Genomic DNA, 26,923 nt, shown 5'->3' with positions numbered 1-26,923 from the left:
CGCGGGAGAGCTGGCTCTTGGGAATGAAGAGGTTTTGTTAATGTTCTTCTTTCTCGCTTGTCAAGGGTTGTCATGTGGTTTCCCTGGACTTGTCGTTCATTCAGAATTAATTCAAAAAAGATTTTTTTTTTTTTTTTTCAATTCCCCTTTAGGATTGAAATTCCAGAGTGTTCTATAACAAGCGTAGAAACCATGGGTCTGAGTCTATTTTTACTCTTTGACACAATCCCACGTATTTTCCCACGATGATATTTGTAATCAGTGTGGGAATTTGTACCAGGGTTGAGCCATGAATTGTGTAAAATGCCCCCTTTTTTTTTTTTTTTGTTTTGTTTTGTTTTTTTTTCTCTCTCCCGTCTTAGGATGGAAAGGCAAAGAATGCATCAGGGGATGTTTGACAGTGAGCCGGGAGGGGAACTCGGGTACTAACTCATGACGAACAATAATTGGCCTGGTACAACCTCTGGCAGCCGTGCTCTTCTCAGGCATCTCTGTGGGCCTGCGGAAATGAAGATGCCCAAAGTTTTAGGATGTTGAAGTCTCAAAGCTTTTAGAAAGTTGATCCCACATGACACGTCCATCGTCGGTCTTGAGCATCTCTGGTAGAATCAACAAGTGAATCCAAATCATCAAACTTCCTCCCAATTAAAAGGTAATGGGTGGCATCCTGGTCTTTCGGGCACCAGACTGTTCCTCATAAAACATTCAAAAGCCTTGCAGTTACCCGAAGAGGAAAATAAGGAGGGAGGTATTTTTCCACCCGATGGACGTGGCATGTAATTACTGTAGGCATCTCCTGATCCTTTGTATTGCTCATCGCTGCTGTGTCTAAGAATTCCTTGATATTCAAAGAGTGCCCAAACGAAGTCAGGTTTTCATACTATGATTACATTATGAAATTATATTTCACGCCTGTATATTACAGTGTGCACACAGAGACTTTCATCATGTATTGGAGTGTAGTTTGCTCTTCTCTGATACCGTGCACCAGAGGATGTCTACAAATGGAATTATTTCAGGGTAGTTATCCTAAATAACTCCACGTAGGGTCCACGTAGGGAAACCTGTGTTGCAGCAGAAAAGCACCTTACTCTCCTTTATCATAATCCGTTTTAAACGTGGATTATGCTGATGCAGAACAGGGCCTCCTATTTTGGAATAATTTTAAATAGGAATAGTTTTCTGTGCTTTCGGCTTACACCCTGCATTATCCAAAATAGCTTTGAAGTGTAAACAAGCCTCTAATGTGTCTGTAGTATTTCCATTCTGCTCCCTGGCTCCTCCTTGTTCCCTGGCTCTTCCTTTGGGAAGGTCCAGAGCAAACCCAGACCTGCAGAGCCTGTCGTTTAGGTCTCTGCTTTCACAAACCTCATACCAAGGGACGTTTCCAATCCGATTCCCAATTTAAATGCATCCCTAAGCTTTTGAAGGGAGTATTTAGTTGCGAGTTTCTGACTCTGAGCCATCCCCACAAATTATATTAGTACGTAAAATATTTCCTTTCACGCTTTTCTAAAAGGCAAATCCCTCCGGAAGCCTGGGGTCCTTTTTGGGACTGTTTGATTATTTCTCTGTTATCACCGGCCTATTCTGCAGCCTCCAGAGAAAACTGATGGGTAGAACCCAGAGAAAAGTCCAACAGAATCCCGTGCAAACACGTGTGTGCGATGCAGTGCAATCTGTGTTCTGGTTTGTTAATCCTTTTCTACAACTTCCCACCGTTTTCCTTGTAATGCCAACCTCCTGTGAGTACAAGGTGTCTGTTTTCAGAGTCCTGTCCTGAACAAGGCCACAGATGTAGCAGCTGATTTAGCGAGCTTCATTGCGTGTAGCTTAGTGGGGTTATTTTATCTGCTAATTTATCGCTCCTTGCCTTGATACCATGAGGTCCTGCTGCAGCTCCTCACAGACAGGTTTGGATTTGACTACCCTGAGTAGTTCTGGAGCATCTGCAAACGCATCATTTCACTATTCATCCCCGGCGGTACCGCAGGCGCCGGCCGGCTCGGCTGCCATGGCTTCCGAGACCAGGGCATTAACGCCGGCTCCTGGCGTCCCAAACGCTTTATTTGTGACTGCACAGGTCAGTCAAACGTCAGCCATGGAACTCGAGGAGATTGTTTCTTAAATCTAGGTAATATTTCAAGATACAAGCCCAGGGGTAGAAGGATCCTTGTTCACAAAGACGATGGAGGTGCTTTCTTCGAATAAAAAGAGGTTTATTAAGATAATGAGAATGACATCGTGGTGTGGGTGTTGTACATCTATTGCAGCATTAAGAGAAACAACAGCAAGTACAAAATCCTGCAGAACTTCTATAGTCATTATCATCACAGCCTATCTTGTCCATGCTACAGTTTTGTGTATCCAAAACTTCATTCCCATTTCTAATGGCAGAGAATCCAAGGACTTTCATTTTTAAAAAAAAAAAAAAAAAAAAAAAAGAAAACAAAACCCGAAAACAAAAAAAGCAAAACAAAAAAAGTAAAACAAAAAAACCCCAACTCAATTTGATATAAATAACTCACACTGGACATTTTAAAACTTTCAGATTTTAATTACACATAAATAAATATATACAGATTTAGAACAGTTCAGTTTGGCCTGGTTCAAGTTCTGCTCCTTGTGCTTTATTAATTATTATTAATTTTAGAAACTTGTGTGCTGTTATCTGTAGGTCGTGGAGTTTTGCTTAGTCCTGGGTTTAACTTCGCCTGCTTTCCCCCCGGCTCTGACCGCAGCAGTCGGGAAGGGGCTCCGGGAACCGGGGGCCTCGCGGTTTGTTCCCCCTCCTCGTGCCAGGGCTCCGGGCTCCGCAGCCCCGGGGAAAATCCACGCTGAGTCTCAGTTTGAAAACTGTAAACGAAGTCTGAAACCGCTTCCGATCCAAAGCAGTTCTGCTGGCGACTTTCTCTAGGAGCGGGCCGCGGGTGGGGAAGCAGGAAGGTTTCCGCTGTGTTCGCCTGTCAAAAGCAGCCGATAAATCCAGGTCCAGCCAGCGATCCAGCTCCCTGCCCTCTGCCGCTCCGGCCTCGCCTCCAGGAGGCTTTTGTTCTTTCCTCTCAGTTTTTCAGTTGGAACAAATTCCTGGAGCATGTCAGGATTTCACTACGGGTTTTTTTAAAAGAAAACGAAATAAAATTGCACATGACTTGGCTTCCTGCATCCACGATTTTAATAAAAAAAAAAAAAAAAAAAAAAAAAAGGCAAACCCCCAAAGCCATTAACCTGGCTTGTTTTTTTTCAATCTCACTACGTCCATTAGAGTTGTTTTCTTCTTAAATTCTTTAAATCTTCTTTTTTTTTTTTTGTCTTTTCTTTGTTTGCTTTACGAGCTTCATCCCAAGTTCAAATGCAGCAGTTCAGAAAACAGTGCACTGGACCATCTTTCCCCCCCATCCCCCCGTGTTCTCCGTCGGGACCGGGGAGAGGGAGGGAGACGGCACCTTATTTCCGATGCTTCACTTCTTTTTCTGAGCCTTTGGAGTCTCCGGCCGTGTGCCCGTTCCCTGTGCTGTTCATGAACATTTTATCCAGCCCCTTGAGGGACTCCACCAGGTAGTTCTGGAAGGCGGTGAGCGCTGCGCAGATGGCGGGGCCCCCGAAGCCGTGCGTTATCAAGCTGAAATGAGTCAAACAGCTCTGGACACCGGGCTCGAGGATGAGCGAGGGGCGGCTGTTCCCCAGCGGCGAGCGATCCTGGGCTATCAAGTCTGCAAACTCTTTACAAATTTGCCTGCAAGAGAGAGGTTTGTGTTACTATAGATGCTGTCGGGAAGCTGTGTTTGGGGTCTCTTTTCCCGTTCCCTGCCTGAGCGGCTGCCTCCCCTCCGGGGGTTTTCAGCTCCAGCCCTGGGGGAAGCCCCTGGGTGCAGAGTTGGAGCTGGTGCAGCTACTGATGCTTTGAAGGGGCACATGTGGCTGTGCCAAAATGCTCCCTGGGGTTAGGTTTCCCTCTCCCATGTTGGAGCAACCCTTCAGTCCATGCTAACTATCCACCTGGCTGCTAACGATCAATCCATGCTAACTGTTCACCATCTTCCAGGTCTGCGTGCAGCGTATGAGGCCATCTCTTCCCCGCAGAAGAGTAAGCTTTCGGGGCTAACGCTGCCCTTCTGGGCTGCGGGTACCTAACACAGCGGTGGCGTGTTGCCGTCTGTACTCACTTGGTAGCCAGCAGCATGTTTTTCCTGGTGTGGAGCTCCGTGGGGTCGGAGTGCTGTCGGCACAGGTACTCTGCCGCCGCCTTGGCTGGGAACTCCGTTTCACACACGTACCCAAAATCCCGAGCCAGGTGAACGGCTTCGCCTACGAGCAGGACAGATCGACAAGCTGTGTCAGCCCCCGCCTCAAAGGGGAGCACTTTCTGGGCAACTTCAGCCTTATAATATTTCACTGAGGTGCCTTATTTCTGCTGGGACTGGAGCGCTTTCCCAGTTACCACCCAAGAGCTCTCTCCACCTTTGGCTCTTGCTGCAGAGACACCACTACGGGTTTCTTGTACTCCTCTGTAAGACAATTAATCCACGTGGGTCTCAATGACCCGTTGCCAACTCTAAACAGAAGCGGGTTCCTTCCTTTGCTCGCTTTTAAAAAAGCATGGAGACGGTGCTGGAGTTAGAGCAGGGTGAGGTGTGACTCTGGGCTGCCCCTCCACGCGGAGGAAGGGCAGAGGGGTTTCTCACACGGGCGCTTCCCTCGCTGCTTCCTTCTCTCCCCGCTTCTTCCAAAAATCTCCTGCTTGGCCTCTCCCAACTGAGCAGAGATTTAAAGAGGGGGCTGGAGGGTGAAAAAGCGACCTGAGCCCCGTGACCGCAAGATGAAACAGGGATGTGAGAACGGGGCAGGAGGACGGGGGTTACATCCCCCCGCAGCGAGCGGGGGCCCTCGGGCGGGACGCGCAGGCAGCGTATCCATCACCCCGTGGAAATGCCCACCCATTGATGGAATTGATCCATCTCCAGGCGTCCCCGTGGAAATAATCAGAGCTGATGGCAATTGATCATGCCCAACACCCGAAATCCCGGTCGGGCAGGCAGAGCTAATTTGACTTGCCCCCCTGCTGCTCGTACGTATTAGGCCATCCATCCTAATAGCATTAACCCAGATCCCAGCACAGGCTGCCCTGCTCCCGGGGCTCCGGCTGTGGAGCCGCGTTATGGGGAAAGTGTCTGCGCTTCCCGCATAACGATAACACTTTCCGCTTTATCTCCTCCTCCAAAGAAGGAGCAAATAAGGTAAACCTAGGGAATCGGAACTGCAGTCGTCTGCATGTTAAAAAAGAATCAGAAAGTAATAGCTGCTGAAAAACACTTATTGTGATGATAAAAAAGGGCTGTGTGACCTCACGGTGAGAGCCAAGGCTGGAGCCAGGGTTTATTTCCACCGTGAGTGTGTGCGAGTGGCCACGCAGCTGCACGTGCTAACGGCAGTTTGGCTGCTGTTTTGGAGAGGTTTCCGCAGCGGGGACAAGGCGGCCGGCTCGGAAAGGGCTGTCAGAGCCCAGGGGAGGAGAGCGGGCGCTGGTGGGGCAGGACGTCAGGGCTGGCAGAGCGTTTGGTCTGAGCGCACCCAGTCTGAGGGCTCAGGGGTGTTTCTGCAGTTGAACCACGCCGAGCTGCTCCCCCGGGGCCGAGCTGCTCCCCCGGGGCCGTGCTGGAGCTGCTCCCGTGCAGCAGGTGCCCCAGAGAGGGCGAGCGCTGGGTGCGGGTGCCGAGGGCTCCCAAAGGAGCCTGCGTTTCTACCTGCAGCCCTCGCAGCGCTCCCTGGGCTCCCCGGTCCCCCTTCTCCCCCATCCGTACGAACCGCTGTGGGTCAGTGTAAGAAAAAGTCTATCGTTAGTCCTCGAAAAACACCCAGTATTTTTTTTTTTTAAATGAACAGCCGTTACGAAGGCAGAGGTGGGGAAACAAATCAAACCAAGGCAGCAAACGTCCACGAAAGAGGGTGCCTGGGGCACAGGGGCCCAAGCCAGTTTCTGCATGCCGAGTAATGACAATGCAACAGCACCTTCCTCTGGGTGAAACATCTCCCAGTACCACCACACTGAGGTGCAGGAGGAAATTATATCCATCAAGCACCCATGGCACCGCTCTCTTAGTTACTGCGAGCTGGTAAGCAGCAACCAAAACATCAGCAGCCACCTGAAATCAAAATGTACATTTCTTCCTTCCTTCCTTTCTTTCATTCTTTTCTTTCTTTTCTTTTAATGGAAATCAGCCTTTCATTCAGCACGAACCAACTGCCCTCAGTAACAACCTCCGCCTAATGAAGCGGGTCATTTAATTTGCCGGCAACAATGGAGATGATTTTCTATTCAGAAACTGCAGGCAGCTGCCTCCAACACGCTGGGCGCAAACACAATGGATTCCAAAGCTCGGAGGGAGCCGGAGCTGTCAGTGCGTTTGTTTGCACCCCGTGTCCTTTTCTCCCAAGGTGCAGTGGCCACATCGTCATTTCCATAGGGCAAAAAGTGGGAGGGGAGCAAATAAAGAAGCGGCTCCAAGCAGGGGCACCTCGCACCTCGGGGCAGGTCGCAGGCTGCCCGCAGCACGTTTTCCGCAGCCAGCCCTTTCTGCCGCGCTCCGAGGGATGCTGCTGCCGCCGCCGGCTTTACCTCCGCCTGCAGCACCTCGGAGCTGCGGCATCTCCCCCGTGTCCCGCTGGTGCCCCGCTGTCCCAGGGGAGGAGGGCAGGGCTCGGACACGGGGCAGCTCCTTCTTACGGGAGGCAGGACCCGGCCCCGAGTGGGGCGACGGAGCCTGGACAGAACAGGTCCATGTTCTGAGCCGTGTCCTAAGCGGGCGCCCGGTGCTGCAGAACGGCCGCTAGACCCTTGGCAGCTTTATTCAAGCTTTTCTGTATTTGGTTTCTATGAACCTGACTAAGCGTTACGAGAACTAGTTCCCAGACGTGACCGGCACGCTTAGACCCAGCCGAAAGGGAGCTCGCAGCCCCGCTCCGGCTGCGGATGCCCCTTCCCTGTGGGCTATGACTGGCCCGACAGAAATGTCTGAGTTTCGGGAGGCAGACGTGCTTGAATCAGCACGGAGACTTACACCGGGATATTTCCAGTCTCGGTCGGCGGCGACCGCTGTGTACTTTGTTTTAAGCGTTCTCGTTTGTGGAAAGCTGCAAATGAAGGGTCTGGGAGTTCCGGCACTCCCATCCTCTGCCGGCGCGGAGCGTGACTCTTACCTTCCACCAGGGATGTCAGCAGGGTGACGTTGGCAGCTTTGCGCCTTCCCGCAGGTAGATTTAGTCCGATTTTCTCTAACCTTTCCCTTAAACACCGACCCCCATTTTTTGATTTTGCTCTGCAAAGAGAAAACAAGGAGGGGGAAAAAATTACAGTGTAATGAATGTTAAAATAACGATAACTAATCCCAGTTTAAGCTTTTTAGGTTTGATGGGGAAGAAGAAAAAGCAACAAAAATGCTACTCCCCAATAGCCACACACCGGAATTTCTCGTCTCCGTTAATCGGAGAGGTACGCGCTGGTGCTGAACACAAAGTCTGCTGTATTCCCTGTATTCCCGCGTGTGGCCCATCCCTGTGTCCCGGGGCTCTCAGGAGCAGCTCACCTGCGGAGGACCCCTCCCAGGAGGGAGGCGTTGAGACACTCGGGGGGCGAGAGCCTCCTCTGCACCTCCCCGACGGTCACCTTGTACTTGGAGGTGGAGCTGAGAAGAGAGAGGCGGCCGGGCACGGAGCAGAAGACCTCGTTGGGATTCGTCACCCCTCCGATCAGGCCATCTTTGTTCATTGACAGGCTGGAAATGGTGGTGCCGTTGGCCTTCGAGGGGATGGGCACTGGGAGACAAGGGAAGGAGAGAGAAGACCGTGGCTGAGAGACTCCCGAGCCGGGGACGCTGCTCGGTGACTCTCCTGCAGCTTTCTCGCCCCCAGCGCCCGCGCGCTGCCATCCGCGGGGCTGGCTGGGGTATCTGTTAGTTCCTTATTTTCCTCAATAAAAGAAGAGAGGTGAGGTGATGAAACTAAATTAAATAAAGAAAAAAAAATATGGAAGAAGCCTGGACGCTGCTCTCGCCTGCTTTCCCACGCCTCCCAGCTCAACTGTTAATTAAACCCAAGGTTTTGGGCTGGTCTCCCGGCAGGCCGAGGGCTGTCCGCGGCATCGCCGCCCGGACCCGAGACCGGCGTCCCCTCCCTGCCCGCTCCGCGCAGGCGGGTGGCAGGCGAAGCGCTGGCTGCCGCTCCTCTCCCGGCGTGGGGACGGGGTGGCAGCTCTGGGCGCGCGGCTGCGTCCCGCCGGGCGGGACCGGCAGCCACCACCTCCGCACCCTGCGGAAACGCCGGGCGATGCCAGGGCGGCCGAGAGCCGTGTCTGCCCGGTGTGCGCCCACAGGAACCCGTGGAAAGAGTTTCTTTGACTTCAGCTTCGGGATCAGCCCCACAACAAGCCGCAGCCCTAAACTTTCCTCATCCCTGGCTTAAAGGAAGCTTGAGAAAATCAAACCCAATTAATCCAGCACAGACTTCCTTTTACTTAATGGGCAGAAGCCAGTTAACACCAGAGGTTAGACAGGCAATGGCGACTGCAGCACCGCATCGGGCCCATGGCATCGCACCCGGGGTGAAGTGGGCACGGTTTTCCCATACGTCATTCCAGTAAGGAATGTTCTTAGACGCAATAAAGCTTTATAGGTAAAAACCGTGGCTGAAACCCCTGCCAAATCTCTTTGGCTTTTATGTTCTGAAATTAACAACCAATTTAACTCTGGAAAAAAAAGAAAAAAGAAAAAAAACCAAACAGGTTTTGAAAGAATCCAAAGAGTTCTGCAAATGCCATCGCTCCAGATCATTCCAGCCCTGGCATTCTTTGTGGTTCCTCGGTAATGGCTGTTCCACTACGCACATTCGGATGGTTCCTGCAAGTAACGCAGCAACGAATACCGGGGCGAGGTGCAGGTTTTATAAAGGAAATACACACGCCCAGAATGAAAAAGAAAACCCGAAAATTAATTGGGGAGGGTACGTAGACTGGACCTATTAGGGGGCGCTTACAATCAGCATATTGTAAATACAGCTCAACAACTCGTTAGCACGGCAATAAAAAAGTAGCACATGTTACATAAAAACGGCTAATGTTTTAAGACTAAAAGATGAATGGGAAGGAGCTAAGGGACGTTAGGTTTCCTCTCAGTGTGAAACTCGGACAAAGCCGGGGGACGGAAGGGCAACGTGCGCTGGTGCCCCGCTGGAGTCAGCCACGGCTGTCGCTGCTGGAGGGACGTTCAGGGAAGAACCTGCGTGAGAACATCACCATCACCGCGCCACGAAGGAAACCGGCGCTACTTCCAGGAAGCAGCAACTTCAAAGCTTTCTTCCACAGTCCCAGAACAGGTTGTACTTGTCTCTAGGGGACACCCTTAAAATAAACAGTCAGAGCATGTTTTACAAACACCCGTGCAGCGCTGCCAGGCGTGCGGCAGGTCCCGGCACCCCGCGGATGTGGGTTCTGCCGCAGCAAGGGCCACCCCAAACCAGGCACCCCTGGAGAGCTGCTGTTGCTTGTCGTATCAAATGCTTTGTCTGTCCACCACGAGCTCTGCGCAATTGATACGCTCCTTTATTTGTGCATGCCTGAAATCATGCGGTGGCGTGCATTCAAGCCGCATGCGTGGCTGGGGACCTACATACGCACGAGGGGCTGGAGAGCCGTGCAGGAGAGTGGGGAATCGTGTCTCACCACGCATGTCTGTGACACGTGGCATCCGGGGAGGAGGCAAACCTGGAGCCTACGGAAAACCAGGCATGGGATGGGTCCGACGCAGCGTGCGGGGAGGGGGCGGCAGGGCGGTGGGAAGGCAGGGATGGATGCCGGTGCGTAGCGGGGTGATGACATGGAGACACCACGGCACTTTTGCAACACGTACTGGCATTTTTAGGAATGACCCTACTGTCGGAAACAACCCCCCTGAAGCGCTGTAACCCGGAGGTACCGCTGCGGAGGTCAATGCCCAGCGCAGGCAGGTCGGCCCCGCGCCGTGCCACGAGCCAACCACGCGGGCACGGCAGAGAACGTGAACGTTGGCATTGCTCTGCTGCCTCCGGGCTTCCGCCGAGGCGCGAGCCCCGTCACACTCGGCACGTGCAGGCACGGTTCGGGGCCGGCCGTGCCGCGGAGAGCTGGCACCCTCGGCAGCGGGGCAGGGGGGATGCGAAGGGAGAAAGGGAACGGGTGGGTGGCCCGGCATCCCGCGGAGGTTAGCGGCAGCGCTGGAAGCTGAGCCGGTCTCTCGAGTCCTGTAACAGTGCTTCATCCATTAGACAGCGTTGCCTCAATACAACAAAAAAAAACATAGCCACATTCGCCATTAATTATTAATTATTGTTATTTGGCCTCACCTGCTGCTGTTTGCCTGGTCTGATCTGCAGCTTGTTTGCCCATAAACATGCTGCAGGAGGGAGACAAGCTACCATTAAAGCCTGACAGCTTTGTTTCCTTGGCTTTTGGGGAACCAAAATTGTCTCTCGTCATCTGAGTAAACCAAAAGTCCCCCTCGATCTTCAGTTGCTGCTTTCCTGTTCCCGCAAGCAGCAGGTGATCGGAGCACCTGAGCCAGCCTGCAGACGAGAAGGAAGCATGAGAGCGTTGCGGGCGGGCACGGCGCGCAGCCGACAGCCCAGCGCCCCGGCACACCGGCACGTCGCCCCCTGTGCCCGCCGCCGGCTGCGGGACCCTTCCCGACCCGGACGGGGACATGCAGGCGCCCGGCCCCGCCGGGAAACGCTACGCACTGCTTCGCGCAGCCTCGTGGCGAGGGTTCGTCCCAGCTACGGGGCAGAGAAAGGAACCGCTGGGGCAGAGATGGGGGGGTCACGACAAGGTTTCACCAGGTGCCAGATAGCCACAAGGCAAGCAGGAGGCACTCGGTGCCACTGTGTCCGAGCAGAGCAGCGGCCGGGCAATGCACGGACCTGAGCCCCACGCAGCGCTTTGCAGCTGGGAATAGAAATGTCACATCGGCGTCACTGCGCTGGTCACCCCTTCTGAGGTCTCCTGGGTTCAGCCATGGAGACCCCCATCCTCGGAACGGGGACAGGACGGCGCCATTCCCTCAATAAGCCGGCTCTCGCCCTGCTCGACCCCACAGCAGCGGCTTGGGCAGGCTCAGCGCCCGCTCCCGACCGTGGGGAACCGGGTTCTCGGCAGAAACACGCCCCAGAGATGCTCGTTCGTACAGTGATGGACCGACGCATCGCGCGGGCTGACGGGGAAAGGGTTAGCTGCCGTGCCCAGGTGCCTGACCCCCTCCCTCCGGCCCTGCCTGATGAGTGGGACAGGGCTCAGCTGGGCCCCCCGCCCACCCCGGGGCTGCTATAAAGGGCAGGTCACAAGCTGCCCTTCCCTCTGCAAGGCTGTGCTTGGGTTGATTTGGCCAAAGAAAGGAGAAAAAGGGGACATGAGGCTTTTAGCAACAGCTCAGAAAACTCCTGGGGAGCATAAGGTCTTTTTTTTCTTATGTCTGCCTTTGCTATCTGCTATTATTATTTCCTAATTGGCCCTACGTGAGCTCTGCAAGCTGCGTGGTAGATGGGTGAATGGAGGGGGAGCTGGGGAAAGGCTGTTCCCAAAAGCTGGGAGCTGCAGCCGGGCCCGCTGGTGCCGGTGGCCTCTGGTTGGGAGCCTCGTGGCAGAGACACCGCTGGATCGGGGGGACGCGAGGAGAACGCGAGGTGACCAGCTGTGCTGTGCTGCTGGCGGAGTTGTTTCTGCAAGAAACTGGGGGCTTTTGAGAAAATGAGCTGCCAGGTGGGTTAGTGTCACCCGGGGAGCTGGGGGTGGCAGGAGAGGGACCAAAGCCCTGGGCACGGCCCTGGCAGGACGAGTGGCTGGAGAGAATGTAGATATGGCTACATGGGGGAAGCTAAAAAAAATAATCCTAGTCCGTTCCCTGAAACCCCTCGGTCATCGAGGCTTGGTTGCTTCGCTTTGCCCACTTAAAGTTTTTTTTTTGCTCTTTCTTTTAGCTGCCAGGCACTCCTGAGAGGTTTTTTTTTCCCCCATGGAAGAGTTGCTTAGTCCAGATTAATCCTGCTGCTCCTAATTCAGCAAATCCAGAAGGGCCGGGCTGGTGGGGCTGGTGCTCGGCTCCTCACACAGAGGTGAGCTCGGCTCCGGATTTCACAAACGAAAGCCCCAGTGAAGCGTTGTGCCCCCGTGAGCCCCCGCTCCTGGGGATGCTGCGGGGCTGCAGAGCACGAGTGTCAGAGGGATCTGATGCGAGAGGGAAAACTGATTTTGAAATCAGGTTCCACTGACAGACCTCAAAGAGCTTCACATGTCGCTAATCCCCAGCCCAGGGCTGGTACAGGACCAGCCACTTAAGTCATTAACTGGCTCCCAGCGCCTGGGTGAGCTGGATCATTATTGCAGCTGGGGAAAATTGAGGCACAGAACAAGTTAAATGATTTACCAAAGATCAGGCATATGGGCACGATCTGAATGCATGCACTTCTGGTCGGGGGGAATGCTTTTATGAGCAATCCGGGCTTTACAGCACTTTCTAACACTTGAGCAATAGCTATAGAAAACTGATTAATTACGGCCTCTGCTTTTATAACTCCAGAACTTTCTTTTTAATGCTGTGCAATATTTGTCACTGCATCATCTTGTCCCGTGATGCTCTTGTATTTTGAAGTTAGCCGCTGAGAGTGGCAGCGTGTCAATAATAGCTGTACGATGCCTTGCTGAGTGAGGGAAGGGAAACTGTCCGCACTTCATCTGTATAATGTCACGGGAGGCGTTTCCATGGGGCTCCGCATCTCACCGCCTCCTTTAACGCTGCGGGGCAGGTACCCCTTGCAATACGTTACACGTTTCACCAGCGCATCGAGCAGCCAGGCGCAGTGACGCGCTCCCCCGCCAGTCGCCCGTCCCGGTGCTACACAGCAGGTACCCACAGCTTCGTGCTCCTTTCGAACCCGCGAGGCTGGTGATCGCCCGTCAGAGATGCCTTTTTTTTGTGCCGAGTTGGATCTAGTTTGTCTTTTAAACACACCTTGGGTCTAACTGTCAGGTGATGCAACTCGCACGACTCCGCTTGCTGTGGCATGAAAAGCTCTGATTCAGCGAGTGATTTCAAAACAGCTCCTGGTTTCCAAGAACTCCAAAGGCTTCGTCCCTTGACTCTCCTGAGCTGGAGATGACCCTGTTGGCGTTGTTCCCCCCGTGTCCTGGGCAGGCCGGGGGTGGTGGGGAGCCCATGGCTGGGACGGACACAGCCGGCTCCCTGCTCTGCTGGGGGATGGTTTTATGAGTTTGGGCCTGACTGTCTCCGGCAACAAAATGGAGATAATAATACCTACCTGGGAGGGATGCTGTGATACCTCATTAAAACTTGCCAGGTGATCCCTGGATGAAAGATTTCTCCAGGTGAGAAACCCCTGGGTGGTAAATGTAGCCCGAAGGAGCCAGTCCAGTGCCTCAGCATGGGATGTGAAGATGCTCCTTGGAGAAGCGGACAGGCGTGGAAAGGCAATTCCCGTGACCATGAGGTGCTGGTACCTCCAGCCACGCCATGGGTGTGATGGGATGCCGCAGCCTTGTTTCTGCGAGGGCTTTTCAGGAGGTATCGGGCAGCAGGGTGATAGAGAAGAAACACTGCTGGGCTGGGGATGGCTGGGTTGGGATCCAGCCGAGGGAGGAAGGAGCTTCGTGCCTTCAAGGCAAAGCATGAAGTTTCTGACCCTTGTTCTGGTTTGCAGAGGTGGGTCCCTTGTTTTTTTTAAGTTCCAGGTACAAAGAAGAAGGAGCAAAAGAAACCCATTGTTCAAAGGCTTTTGCCCAGGGAGCCAGAAAGCCTTGGAGAATTTCCTGCTTTTCCCTGAGGAGTTTCCGCAGAGACGATTTGCAGCCCCGCGCCTCTGCCATCGGCCAGGCTGGCGATGCTCCGTCCCCAAGCCCCCGTCCTGCTCCCTCTCCTTCCCCATCTGCCTTCACAAACCCTTGTGTCTGACACCACCGCTACGATTCCTGGAAACGGCCACTGTTAGGCGTAAATATTCAGTGCGGAAGGCGCGTCTGCAGCCCGGGCTCAGGCTCTGCGTGCGGGAGCCGCGGGATTGCGGTGCTGTGCTGGGGGCTGACAGCGCACCGTCCGCTTCCGGGGATTTCTGAGGGGAAAAGAGATTTTTGCCTACAAAAACAAAAAGATGAAGGACCGACTCATTTCCATATGAGAAACGTGCTACCTGTCTGCAAAACGATTTGTGAGCAGGAAAATTTGTGGTACTTGGAAATTGAATTGCTTATCGTGGTGTTATTTGTTCGGTTCCATTTCCAGCTGGAGCTCAGGGTGCTGCGAGGGGAAAAACAAGTCCAGAGGGAACATGCAAATCGCTGCCCGTCTTACAAGTCTGTTTTCTTCTTTCCTTGGATACATTACAGGTAAATCCTCCTCCTCGGCAGCGCCGAACCCTGGATATTGAAGCTTTGGTTGCAACATCTCTTTCAAAAGTGGGAGTGTGCTACGGCTCAGATCGCATTTTAAGGAGGTATCAGTTAATCCTTTTAGGAGACTACGTGGGGCAAAGCAATCTCGCATCTTCAGCCACCCCGAGAGCATCTCAGCCCCCCGGTCCCTCTCCAGGGACACGCGGGGGCCAGCTCGGCCACGTCGGGCATCGCTGCGGGTCCAGGGCAGCCCCAGAAAACTCTGCGTGTGCTGCCCTGCGGAGGGGACGCCCGCAGACCTCCTTTGGGTGCTCCTCGCTGCAGCCGCTGGGATTTGCTTCCACGATATTGCGGGTCCGGTGACAACAGCCCCAACCCCCCCCTCCCCGGGTTTTGCTCCCCCCAGCAGCTGGGGGTCCTGCGGCTCTGGCTGGGGGGTGCTGGTGCACAGCCCCCGACGGAAGGCGCTCCAGAAAGGCGAGGGATCGCTGCTACCTTTCAGGAAGAGCTTTCAGTGAACTGATCTAACCTTCGTTTGAATGTCTCTGATGTAAATTATAAGAGGAGATAGGTATTATAAAGAGGTATCTGCATGTGGGTGTGAGCCAGAGGCAACTGCTCCTGCCGTGGCGTTAGAAGCCCTCTTTCGCCGAGGAGGTGCTGCGGAGTTCAGCTGCTTCAGTTTCCTGGTGTTTCAGCAGAGAGGTATTTATTGATGGTCCAGGGAAGGAGGTCAGTGCCATCAGCTATATTTCAAACCCGCAGTCTGTAATTATCCTTTCTTCCTAGAGGGGATTATACAGGTATTTTCTTTATCTTGAACGCACAACCTGAACCAAGTCCCCATGTCAAAGAGCCTCTCTAGGAAACGCCGTAATCGGCTCAAAGGCCTTTTCAAATGGAAGGATGGAAAGAATCTTGGGTCTTTTTTTTTTTATCTCTGGGCTTTCCAGATTGCTGAGTCCCAATAGGGAAATAGATCTCGGACTCTCGGAAGAAGAGAGGGAGCAGGGACACAAGTCGGCAGCCTCAAACTATTCCCATGAGAACGCTGATCAGGAGAGGTCCCATGCCTATGCAAAGCTCCCATACTTAACATTTTCTTTCCCATGCAAATCAATAAATTAGGTTACGAACCAATACTAAGGTGCCATATGATATTAATTGCATTTTTCTTTCTGTGCCTCTATTTCACCCAGCGAAGAACCTGCCGTCGTCACTGCAGGTGTCTCTGGGGGAGCTTTGGGATGGATGGATGGGGCGGGAAGGCTCAGCCTCCCCGAGACGCGACGTCTCAGTTACGGACGGTACCTGCTTAGTGCATTGTGCCTTGATAGGAACGGCCAGCCAGTATAACAACAGAACTTACTCAGAGCCCTGCAAAAGCACCCTCTGCCCCTTCGGGACTGGGAAGGGGATTAGTAAGAGGTTTGCAATTAATAATTTCGGCTAATGCATTTCCCTGCTTTACTGTTGGGGAATGACTCGGCCTCACGTGTGCTGCTTGTTCAGATTATTTTGCGAACTTTTTTGGAAACTGCTGATGAACAATTTGTGGTGAGTTCCCACACTTTTCCCTGCCGTGCTTGGTTTGATGGATTGGGCCGTGCTGTCTGGGGAGCCTCTGGAAGAGCGGCCTGAGCAGTGACCTGGGGAATGCCCCACTGGAAAGCAGCAAATATTAACAATTAAATTGTCCCCCTAATAAGGGAAACCCAAGTGCTCAGACCTTAGCAGGAAATTAATTAAAAAGGGTTTGGATTCTGCTTTTGAATGCCCAAGTGCATTTGCAGATGTTTATTGCGTGTGGGTTTTGCTGCCCGTTGCAAGAGCTGCTCTGGTGCCGCAGCATCCCCTTCCCAAACGCTGCGCTTCCCGCTCCTCCCGCTGCAACCCCATGTGAAAAGCCACTTCAGTGCAGTAATTCAGATTATTTCATTCCCCCCTGGTTCAAAATTGCTTTTTTCCTCTCAATCTGCAGCTAAACCCTTTCGTATCTACATTAGAAAAATGACAAATATTTAAAATTCAGACCAATTGCTAACTTGCCCTGGATGGACCTATGTAGCTCTGCCTCTGTTTTTACGGAATTCACGTGTTTCGCAGCACGAAACCACGCAGGTGTCGGGGGTGCAGGAACTGAATCAGGAGGCTGGAGACCCCGAGGATTTGGGCCAAAGGAACCGGAACCCTGCACTGCTCCGAGCTGATGCCAAGGCAAGTTTTTCACCCGAAGTCCCCCCACAAGCCCGGCGTGGCCGCGAGCGCTCCCGGACCCGCACCCCCCCCCTCCATCGCTCTGCCCCGTGGCATCAACCGGCACAGGTTTATTCATTTAGCAGCACAAACTCCCATTACATTTTGGCAACCAGTCTACAGGATCTTTATGTGTTTAAACAGTATAATCCATTTTACAGTAACATGCTTGAGAGGTTTTCCCTGTATTCCCTATAGAAGCGCCTGAATTTGTGTGGCTTGGATCTACATAATCTAAAAAGGGAGAACAAAGATGCAGTGTCTTCCGCAAACGGCGGCAGATCCTATGTAAGCCACGTGGCTGTTGCTATCAATTTGTTAAAATGTATTTAGATTATTGAAGGGCAAAAGACCCTTCAGCAAAGATTAGGCATTAAAAATAATAGGGGGGGGGGGGGAAAATACTTCACTTGATATAGAACTGGCTGCCAACGCGCAGAGCGTGCTCCGAGCCTCCGAGGGCAGTGGGGCGGCTCTGTGCGTTCACCCGGGGATCGCTCTGGGGACAGGCTCTGCTTGCCCACTGTCACAGCGAAAACGCCTTCGCTTTTCCTCGCTCGGAAGCTGCCCTGGGTTTGTAATGCCTGTGCGTTGGCAGGATGTCCGGCAAAGCTGCCTGGTGAGCACCATGTCCCAGCCCGGGCTGCCATGGCCACACCGGGAAACCCTCTGCAGCGGCCGGGACCCACCACAGAGGAGCCCTCGGGAAGGAGCAACATCCGTATCTTCCTATGGGAAAAACTCTGACCAGCCACAGAACCAGTGTGGGGAGAACCCAGCCGGCGGCGCGGGAGCACGTGGGTGACAGCGGCACAGCTCTTGCACCGTCTACAAACCCTCTGGTGACGTCTCTCCGACAACAGCCCCCGTCTCTTGCTAACTTGGATCTTGGGCTTGAAGCAACCCTGAGAGGCCTTGGTCGGATGCGTGGGGCCATCTCGGGGCTCGCAGGGAGCCCTGGGGACACGCCATCCCCACGCAGCCTCCTCCCTGGGGACACCGCTGGCTCCCTGAGACCTGTCCAACCAGTCCGGAGGGAATAGGGCCTGACCCCATCCCTGCTCCCTGGCGCCTCGGCACTTGGGTGACTGATGCCAGATAAATGCCTGAGATAGAGGGTGGGGAGACTCGGCCGGGCTGGAATCCCAAGCACGCACCACAGACGCTGCAGGAGCTGCCGTGGCTCTTTGGGCTGCAAAGGTGAACCCGCTCGCAGCTCCCCTCGTCCCGCGCCAGAGCCCCCCGAGCCGCAGGCGCACCATACTCTGGGGTATTTAATCGCAACGGGTGGTTTGGGCTCGCTTCTGGCCATTCTTTCTCACTTCCTTGTGCCTCTCTGCTCTTTTCCACCGAGACCCAACACTTCACCTCTCTCCGATACCCAGACGCAGCAGAGCTCCATATGGGAGAGGGCGCAGAGACGAGAGCTGCGCATGCAGCAGCTCCGAGCGTTATATCCACATTTGCTAATTAGTTCCTCCATTAAGAATTAAAATAAACAAACAAGTGGAAGGACAGCAAGAATGAGTAATTCCCCAGGATCACACAGGAAAGGGTGGGATGGTTTAGTGGTTAGGGTGCTAGTCTAGGACTTCAGAGAACCTCGTTTGGGCTCTTCAAATAATTAAGATAGATTGAAAACTTTTTTTTTTTTTTCCCTGAGATCATGTATCTTGGAATATCACTAAACAGGAAGGAAGGGTCTACATTTGCCTCTCCTCTGCTGCAGGCTTGGTGTGACCCTGGGTTGGAGGCACATGAATGAGTCCCCGTGGGTCTACCTATGTCTGTGACCCAGGAGATGAGGCGCATGCCTGCTGCGTGGCACTGTCTGCAAAGTGAGGATCCCCCTGCCACCTCCTCCATGGGGACAAGCACCACGTCACTCAGCTGAGGCTGCTCCCGGTGGCCCCGCTGCCAACCCGCCCCCCGTGGGAGCCAGGGCTGTGGTGTGACATGGCCGTGACCCACCACCCAGGAGGGTGGGAGCATGTGCTGTGCTCTTCCCTAGAAGTTTCCATGCCTTTACACGGTTCTTCAAATTACAGAGGGAGCACACGGGGTGGCAGGGGACAGCCAGCCCCCCGTGACCCCTTTGCCCGTGAGCACGGATGGCTGCAGCCCTGGCAGCCCAACGAGCACCGGCCAAGCCACCCAGCTGCAAAAACAGAAACCAAGAAATCGAGGAAGAGCTGCCCAGAGCCAGCCCAGCGCGTCCCCGGGGCTCGCTCGGTGGAGGCCCGTGGAGGAGCATCACCTGGGGTCCAGCTGAGGACAAGCGCTGCTGGTTTGACTCAAGCCACATGCTAAAATGCAACCCAAGCTGGCTTTTCTGAACCTACCCTTTAAGAACTGCTCTTTACTTCTAACAAAGAAAAAAAAAATTCATTTAAAAACATCTAATTAAACAGTAAGTCATGACAAGGTACATGAAACTTGGAGATAACACATGCCTGGGAGGCAGCGGGGAGGTTGAGACAAAGCCCAGCGCCTTCGCCGGTACCCGCGTGTGTTATCTCACATGAACACACACCTGGTTTTATCCTGGTGCAATTATGGGACATTAAAAATATAATTTTAATGGAGGAATGGTGATCTGGATGCAGTTCAGAGTAAAAACTTTCTTTTAAGTTTCTCTGTTTGATTAGTAGGTGTTCCTGCCGCGCACGCCCGTGTGCGCAGGGCAGAAGCGCGGGGCTCGGAGGTGTGCCTGCCATTTGATGCAGGCTCTATCTCCCGGTGTGTGCGAGGGCTTGTCTGAACTTTAAAGCCTTCGTGAGCAGCGCTAAGGCAGCAAAGCTTCCAGTCAAGACCCGGCTTGTCCCAGGTGAGCCCCTTTTCCCACTCGGGCAAACTCCCGCAGCAGATGGAGCCGGAGGGGGTCGGGGGGGCTCTGCCAGCGGAGCTCAGCACCCTGCCCCTGCCTTCAGTCCAAGCACCGCTGGCTGCGGCCAGTCTTATAAAAGACGTGTCTTCGCAGCCCCGGGTGTTTTAGAGGATGACCTCATTTATTACCTTGCTCGTCACAGGAAATGATGTTTATCTAATCTACCATTCTTTCAAGATTTTTTTCTTTTTTTTTTTTTTTTTTTTTTTTCTCCCTGCCACATCTGGCTTCCCGCGGCATTTCTTACAGCTCGGTTCCTCCCCGTGCTGAGACCAAGGAGAAATGGCACCGCTGCCGCCACGCCAGCACCCGGGTCCCGCCAGCAGCCCTGAACGCACAGCCCACGGGGAGATTTTCCATCCCAACCTGGAGCTTGCATGCGGTGGCGAGTGGATCTAAGCATCTCGGTCTTAATCTCCCTCCTCTGCTGCATTCTTTAGTAGTGACAGCTACTTCTTGCAGTATTTCTAAATGTGGGCTCGGAGCACTCCGAGGCACAGCTTTCCCTCCGTCTGTCCAGCATCCCGCCAAACAGGTCCACATTCCTGAGCAGAAACGCTAGCATGGCCACTCCAGAGCGGCCGAAAAGCCTCGCATGGAAATTTAAACAAGTCACAAACACGAAAGCGAGCGCAGCGGCCGAATCCTGCTGCCTCAACGCCAACCTGGGGAGTTCATTCCCCACCAGCCGCGTGGTGCCCGTGGGCCGTGCACGCCTGGGTGCCAGCCCGAGCCCACACTGGCTACACCCTGCTCTGGGTTGTAAAATGCTGCAGCCAAAATGCTTGCCCGCAAGCGGGGTGCACAGGCCCCCGTGGCTCTGCTGCAGGGCCCCGACTTGCCCTGACTCACTGCCAGCAGGACCCCAGGCTGCTCCCGCACCCCAGCGTGCCCCCAGGCTCCCACGGCCAGGGAACGAGATTTGTATTTTTCTTTGTAATAAAAAGGCTCTATCAGAAGCTTTGGGCTGATCCTGAAGGGATGTCAAAGCAATAAAACCCCTCCTTGTTTTACGAGCAAGCTGCAGGATTTTTTTTGCTACCAAGCGCAATGGCGTAATTCTTGGTTTCATAAGCAGAAAATCACCCTCTCCGCGCTCAGACAGGGAAGGACCCGCACCAGGAGCAACCGCTGCTCAGGGCTCGCTGGGTCTCCAGCCGTTTGTCTGGGGGGGGTCGTGGCAGGATGTGAGTAACTGTCCCGGGGCATCTAAACACCAGGGCAGCAGGTGAACAGAGCAGAAAATGCCTGTAGGTGCTGCAGCCTAAAGCAGCCAAAGCCCCGGACTAAACTTTTTTCAGAATTAATTTTTCTGTTTTCAAGTCAAATATCTTCCTGGTCTTATATAAATGCTGGGGGGGGGGGGGGGGGGAGGAACAAAAAACCAAAAAACCAACCAAAACCTACCAAAAAAAAATCCACCAACAATAAAAATGAGACAGCAAATAATTTCTGAAATATTTTTGAAAAGGAGGAAGAACGAATAAATGTGTATACAAAAAAAAAAAATATTCATAAAGGCTCTTCTCCCCTATTCGGGATTTTACCCGTTTAATTCTCAAACTAAACATAGCCCCTGTTTGTCGCACCAGTACGGGGGAAGCTCACCCTCCGTTTTCCAGTGCTGTTCTCCGCGCTCCGAGCGAGATCCCAGCTCTGCCTCCACCAGCACCCGGCCTCCCTGCCGCCGAACCGGCCCCCCCCGCCCCGGCTGTCCCCCGGGACCCCCGCAGCACCCGCGGCTGCGCCCAGCGCCCCCGGCCCGGGGGCTGCCCACGGGAGTCACCAACCGACAGCGAGCGTGGAAGTTCCGTTTTGAACGGCTGTTTCCAGCCCAAATCTGCCTCCCGGCGCTGTCCCCGGGGCCGCGGGACGGGGACCCCCGTCATCCCCCGAGCCTTGGGAAAAGCCCCCCGGGGTGTACCGGGGCGCTGCACCCCTCAAGGTCTCCTCGAAAATCCCCTGTAATGATATTAACTGCTAAAACCGTTGAAGTTTATTTAAGAAGGAAAAGGGGGAAAAGCAAACACGCAGCCAGGGATACTCTGGCATCGCGCTGCGGGGCTCCGGGCCGTTCTTTCCCTGCGGGGGGACCCCGCAATCCCGGCCCCCCCCGCGATGGGGACGGGCCCCGGAGCTCCCCGGGGACGCGGGAGGTGACAGGCTGCGGGGACACCGCCGGGGGCTGCGGGCGCTTCCCTCCCGTTTCCAGCTGGTTTTGAGCGGGGTTCCCTGCGCTTGGCTCGACTGAAAAGCGGCGGCGAGCCCAGGAGTTAAAAGGTGACTTGGGGGGGGTTTGGGGCAGGTAATTAATATTTTTGTTGAACCAGGACAACAGTATCTCGGCAACTAATTAAGGAGAGATTTATCTGTTTTCACATGCACAGATTTATATCAGGTTTCTGTCCGAGGGCCATACCGTCAGGAATTCAAGGATTAATCATCCCCGGTGCGGTATTTGAGGTCTCGGCGCGATTTATGACAAAACTGCTTTTTTTTTAGCGTTTCCCCTCACTCCCCACGGAGAGAGAAGCACAAGAAACCCCGCTCTCCACCCGCACACCTCCTCGCCCTCGCCGCCTGCCTGGAAGCCGCTCGGGATTTCTCTCTGATATTTTTATTTTTGGGGTTTTTTTTCCGAGGGTGTAATTCATTCCGGCCGCGGGGTCCGAGGCTTCGCCTCGGGCTCACCCCTGGCCCCCGGGAGTCGGCTCAAAGCAGAGCCAGCGAAGTAAGAACGACTCCGTGTTATATATTAAAAAAAATTAAATAAAGTATGCTGTAAAGTAATAAATTCGCCCGGTTGGAGCGGAGGGCAGCGGCGTTTGCCGCTCCCGCCCGGCAGCTCCTGCCCGCAGCGCTTCCCCCGAACCGGAGCAACCCCCCGGTTATTTTGGGGACACGCAACCCGTCCCCCGCCGCTCCCGGCTGCCGCCCGGGGCCTGTCCCTGTCCCCGGGGGTGATCGGCCGCCGGGGCTGCGGCAGGATCGTTTCCCCCCCGCTTCGACTGCGGCTTCCAGAATTCCCCAGCTTTCTTTTTGAGGCACCTCTTCCAGAGCCGCCCCGCAGAGAAGGGGGAGCGCGGCCATGGAAATACGGGGGACCCGCGGGAGCCCGGCCCGAGCCCCGGGCAGCGGCGCAGGATGCGGCCCCCGGTGCTGCCGCCGCCCGGAGTGGGACCGGGGGGTCCCGGACTCCGTCTCCGCTACGAGAAATCCCCCCCCGCGCCTCCGTCCCGCGGCTCCCGGGGTCGCTGCTGGCTCTTTGGCGGGGGGGCGCCCGCGTCCCCCCACAAACACGCTTTGCTTTGGATCTATGGATTTCTCAGGCTGCTCCAGCAAACTCGGGGCTTCGAGCAGAGCTGGGGACACCCCAGCAGCGCATCGCCCCCAAGGCTGCCGTCGGAATCCGATCATTCTCCAAAATATACTTTGCATCGTTATTCCTAACGCAGCAGGGAAAAAAAAAAAAGAAGGGAACCGGAGTGGGAAGAGCAAGCATCCGCAGGCACAGGGGCTGCAGAGGCACTGCACCCACAGCCCCGCTTTCCAGCCAGGGTTATTTGGTTTTTCCTTTTTTTATTCCTTTTTTCCCCTTTCTTTTTTCTTTTTTTTTCTTTTTTCTTCTTTTTTTTTTTTTTTTTCCCCCGAAACAGGGACTAGAGGATCTGCAGGCACAAATCGGGCACTAAACAACAACAAATCCTCCCGAAGGCAGGCGAAAATTTCTAAGTAAGGGCGCGTTTCGGGGAAAAAAAAAAAAAAAAAAAAAAAAAAAGAAGGGGAAAAAAATCCCAAATCACCGTAACTTCAACCGAACTTCCAGACAAATATTCCTATTGCCGTATGTTTTCTGAAGGCACCTCGAGCGGGGCTGGCAGCCCCAGAGCAGCGAGCGCAGGGCCGGCGGCCCAACGAGAGCGCACACGCCGCTTGTTGCAACCATCCCTCGTGCAAGGATATTTAATGAAATGCCTCTCATGTGCTCTAATTAAAGCTAAAATAATTACGGTCATTAATGCTCCACTGAAATGCCGCGTGTAATGAAGCTGTGTTCTTAGAATAACAATTTTCATGGAAAGGGGGCTGTAACGCACCGTGAACGCCGCTCCCCCCGGTGTAACGACCGCCACCGCCGATGTCGGGGGGGGAGGACCCGCACGATCGGGATATTTTTCCCGGTTTGCCGGGGCTGGGCAGTTACCGGGGGGTTCGGCTGCGGCTGGGCCATGGGAAACATCCCCCGAGCGGTGGCGGGACGGGACCGGGACCGGAGCTCGCTGCAGCCCCGGATGCTGCTACCGACCTAAACCCTCCCGGTTTCAGCGGCGTTTTGCCCGGCCGGGGCCAGCCCCCTCTGCTCCCGGGGCTCTCGGCGTTTCCCCCAGCAAGCCCGCACGCCGCCGGGCTGCGGGCACCGGGCTGCGGGCACCGGGCTGCCCGTCTTACCCTCCGCCGAACCCTCACGGGCGGCTGCGGTTCCGTTTGCCCGCCTGTGCTGGCGACCGTGCCACCGAGCAGCAGCTAAACACGTCCTTCCCGTCTACATATTTTTGTACAAAATCGCGGGGAGAAGCCAAGAGCAGCGCTTGAATATTTCATACGAATTTTCGCCCCGAGCGGCCGCATAAATCGCTCACGTCCCGTCCCGTGTGTCGTGTGTCCCGTCCCCCCCCCCGCTCCCAGCAATGCCCCGGTGAAGTTTTTATTAGAAAAATATTTTACCGAGTTGAGCTGTTTTCCCCGCGGGGCTTTGTCTGGAAGCAGAGGGGCTGTTCCGCGGGTCGGGGAGAATCGGCAGTAAATTAGGAGAGGCGGCGGGAGAGCCCGGGGGCCGCGCCGGGCCCCTGCCCGCAAGCCCCGCGGCCCCGCTCCGGCCCCGGGAGGGAGCGGCTGGTCTCCCCGCCGGTCGCCGGGGCAAAGCCCCGTTTCTGGAGCCGCAGACGGGGAGTCCCCGCAGGCCCGGGGTTGCTGCCGAGGCGGGGGCCGAGCCGCGGCGGCGGCGGGACGGGGGCGGCCGCCCGAGGGTCTGCGGGATGCTCCCCCGCCGCGGGGACGGGCAGCACCGGATCCAACGGCCGCGCCACCTCCTCGCCGCCGTTAAACGCGTCCTTCCCCCCGGTACGAACCCCGCCGAACGGGCCCGCTCCGCCGTGACCGGGAGCACCAGGAGCTGCCGCCGGGGCATCCCCGGGGCTTCCCACGCAAACCGTCCGCGGCCGCCGGCGGTGCGGGCCCCGGGGGCTCCCCCATAGCCGGACCCGTCCGTCCGGGTCCCTCGGTCCCCGGTACCGGGAAGGTGCGGCGGCCTCGGTACCGGGTTGGGGGCTGAGGGACGCGCTGGCCCGCCGGCACCCGCCGCTTTCGTTTCAGCCTCGCCGGAGACAGCCCCGGGAGCGGCCCCGCGGGACGGGTGTCGCGGTGGGAACGCGACGCGGGGGGAGCCCCGAGGGCAGGAGCGGGGCGCGGAGCCCGGCCCGGTGCCGCGTCCCGCGGTGCCGCCGCGCTCTTACCTTTCTTGATCACGGACTGATCGAGCAGGTTCATCCCGCCGTCGTCCACGGCCTGAAAGAACCGAAAGAAGAGCCGTCAGCCGGCGGCTGCCGGTGCGGGTGGGCCCCGAGCGGTCGGTGTCCGGTCCGCCCGCTGCCCCCCGGCCAGGAGGAATCGTTCGGGCACGGACGAGCTCCGGTAAGCGGGCTCCCAGCCCGGCGGCCCTCCTTGCCCGGGGGTAGGGACGCCGTAGGGCCCGACCCGGCCCGGCCGGGATCCCCCCCAGCCTCCGGGGCGCACAAGCGGCGGCGGGATCGGTCCCCTCCGTTCGGCATCCGCCCCCCGCGACCACCCCACTGTCCTCCCTCCGTCCCGCCGGTACCTGGATGTCCTCGATGCCGTGGTGGCCGAGGCCGTGGAGGCCCAGCGGGCCGTCGGCGAGGCCGTGTCCGCCGTCGGGCAGCCCGTGGAGCAGGCGGGGCACGGCGGGGTACTCGCGGCGGGGGTCGAGCCCCAGGGCGCGGTGGGTCTGCGAGAGCAGCCCCGCGTCCTCCTGCCGGCCGCGCTGCGGGGGCCAGGCGGGCTGCTGGTGCTGGTGCAGCGGGCTGAGCGCCGCGTACGGGTCCCCCAAGTGCGGGTAACCGGGCTCCTGGCCCTGCGGGTAGGGCAGCGGTGGCTGCGGGTACGGCGGGGGGAAGTAGGGCGGCTGGAAGTCGGCGGCGGGCGTGTGGCAGAGCGGCGGCGCCGAGCCGTAGGGCGCCTGGTTGAGCGCGGGCAGCTGCGGCAGGCGGGCACCGGCCGGCGCCCCGGGCAGCCCCTCGGCGCGGTCCTGCGGCGGCGGAGACAGCGGCGGTGAGGCGGGCGCGGACCCCCGGCCCCGACCCCCGCCCCGCGTCCCGGCCCCGTCCCGTCCCGCCCCGCCCGCGCCCCGTCCCGCACTCACCATGCCCGGGTAGCTGTGCACTAGCATCGGTGCGGGCCCGCGGCGAGCCCCGGGCGGGCCGGGCCCCGGGGGTGCCCCCGTCTCCGCCCCTCTATCCCGCCGGAGCGGCGTCTCCCATCGCCCGCCCGCTCCACTGCGCCGGCCCCGACTCCATGCACGCCAGTTATAGCGGCGGGGGCGCGCCCGCCGCGCCGGGAGCGCGCGTCAGAGCGCGGGGACGGGGACGCGCCGCCCGCTCCCGCGGGGCCCCGACGTCTCCCGACGGTTCCCGACGGCTGCCGACGGTGACCGGGGCGGGAAGCGAGGGGCTCTCGCCGCCCCCGGGAGCGCGGCCGGTGCCTCTCCCCGCGCCGTCGGACGGCCCCGCTCCCGCCGCTCCCCGCACCGCTCCCGCGTCGCACGGGGCCGCACCCCCCCCTCTCCTCCCCGGTGCCACCCCTGGCTCCCCCCGCCCCGGGCCGCGCCGCCTGAGAGCCCTGTCGGGGGGCGCCCCGGCCCGGAGCGGGTGCCGAGCCCCGGGGGCCGGGAGGGCCCGGGGGTGCGGGCGGGCTGCGGGGCTGCGGCGGTGCTCTACGGTTTGACTTTATTAGCCCGAGCAGGGAGCGGGGGCCCCGGCCGTGAGCACAGCGAGAGCCCCGGCGGCATCTGCAACCTCCGCCCGACGGCGGCCGCAGCGGGGCCCGGGGCCGGTCCTGCCGGGAGAGCCCGGGGGTCCCCCCGGGGCGCTTCCTCCTCCTCCCCGACGGGGAGCGGAGAGCCCCAGCCCGGGCCTGGGCAGAGGGAGAAGTGTCTGGGGGTGCTCCGGGCCTGGCTCCCTGCCCGAGGGGACGGGCGGGAGGGCGGGCGAGAGAGAGCGAGGGGAAACCGAGGAGCAACGACAGGCAGCGTGTCTGCCTCTCCGCCCTTCCCTCCCTCCTCCAGC

The 26,923-nt window shown here is 56.7% G+C and overlaps 1 protein-coding gene across 1 annotated transcript; it reads right to left on the bottom strand.

The window, feature by feature from the left end:
* Window positions 1-3,019: 3,019 nt before the first annotated feature.
* On the bottom strand, window positions 3,020-26,028 carry TFAP2E (transcription factor AP-2 epsilon). Its single transcript, XM_074562742.1, has 7 exons — window positions 26,002-26,028; window positions 25,441-25,887; window positions 25,079-25,130; window positions 7,584-7,812; window positions 7,198-7,316; window positions 4,167-4,308; window positions 3,020-3,736 (listed from the first exon to the last, which is right to left on the bottom strand). The coding sequence occupies exons 1-7, from the start codon at window positions 26,026-26,028 to the stop codon at window positions 3,448-3,450; spliced, it is 1,305 nt and encodes a 434-aa protein (XP_074418843.1). The 3' UTR covers window positions 3,020-3,447.
* Between the last annotated feature and the right edge of the window lie 895 nt (window positions 26,029-26,923).

This window comes from Larus michahellis, chromosome 19, assembly GCF_964199755.1.
Source record: "Larus michahellis chromosome 19, bLarMic1.1, whole genome shotgun sequence".
In the NCBI taxonomy this organism is placed as follows: Eukaryota; Metazoa; Chordata; class Aves; order Charadriiformes; family Laridae; genus Larus; species Larus michahellis.
Note: the sequence above shows the minus strand (reverse complement) of the source record. Positions and strands in the feature narration are given on the sequence as shown.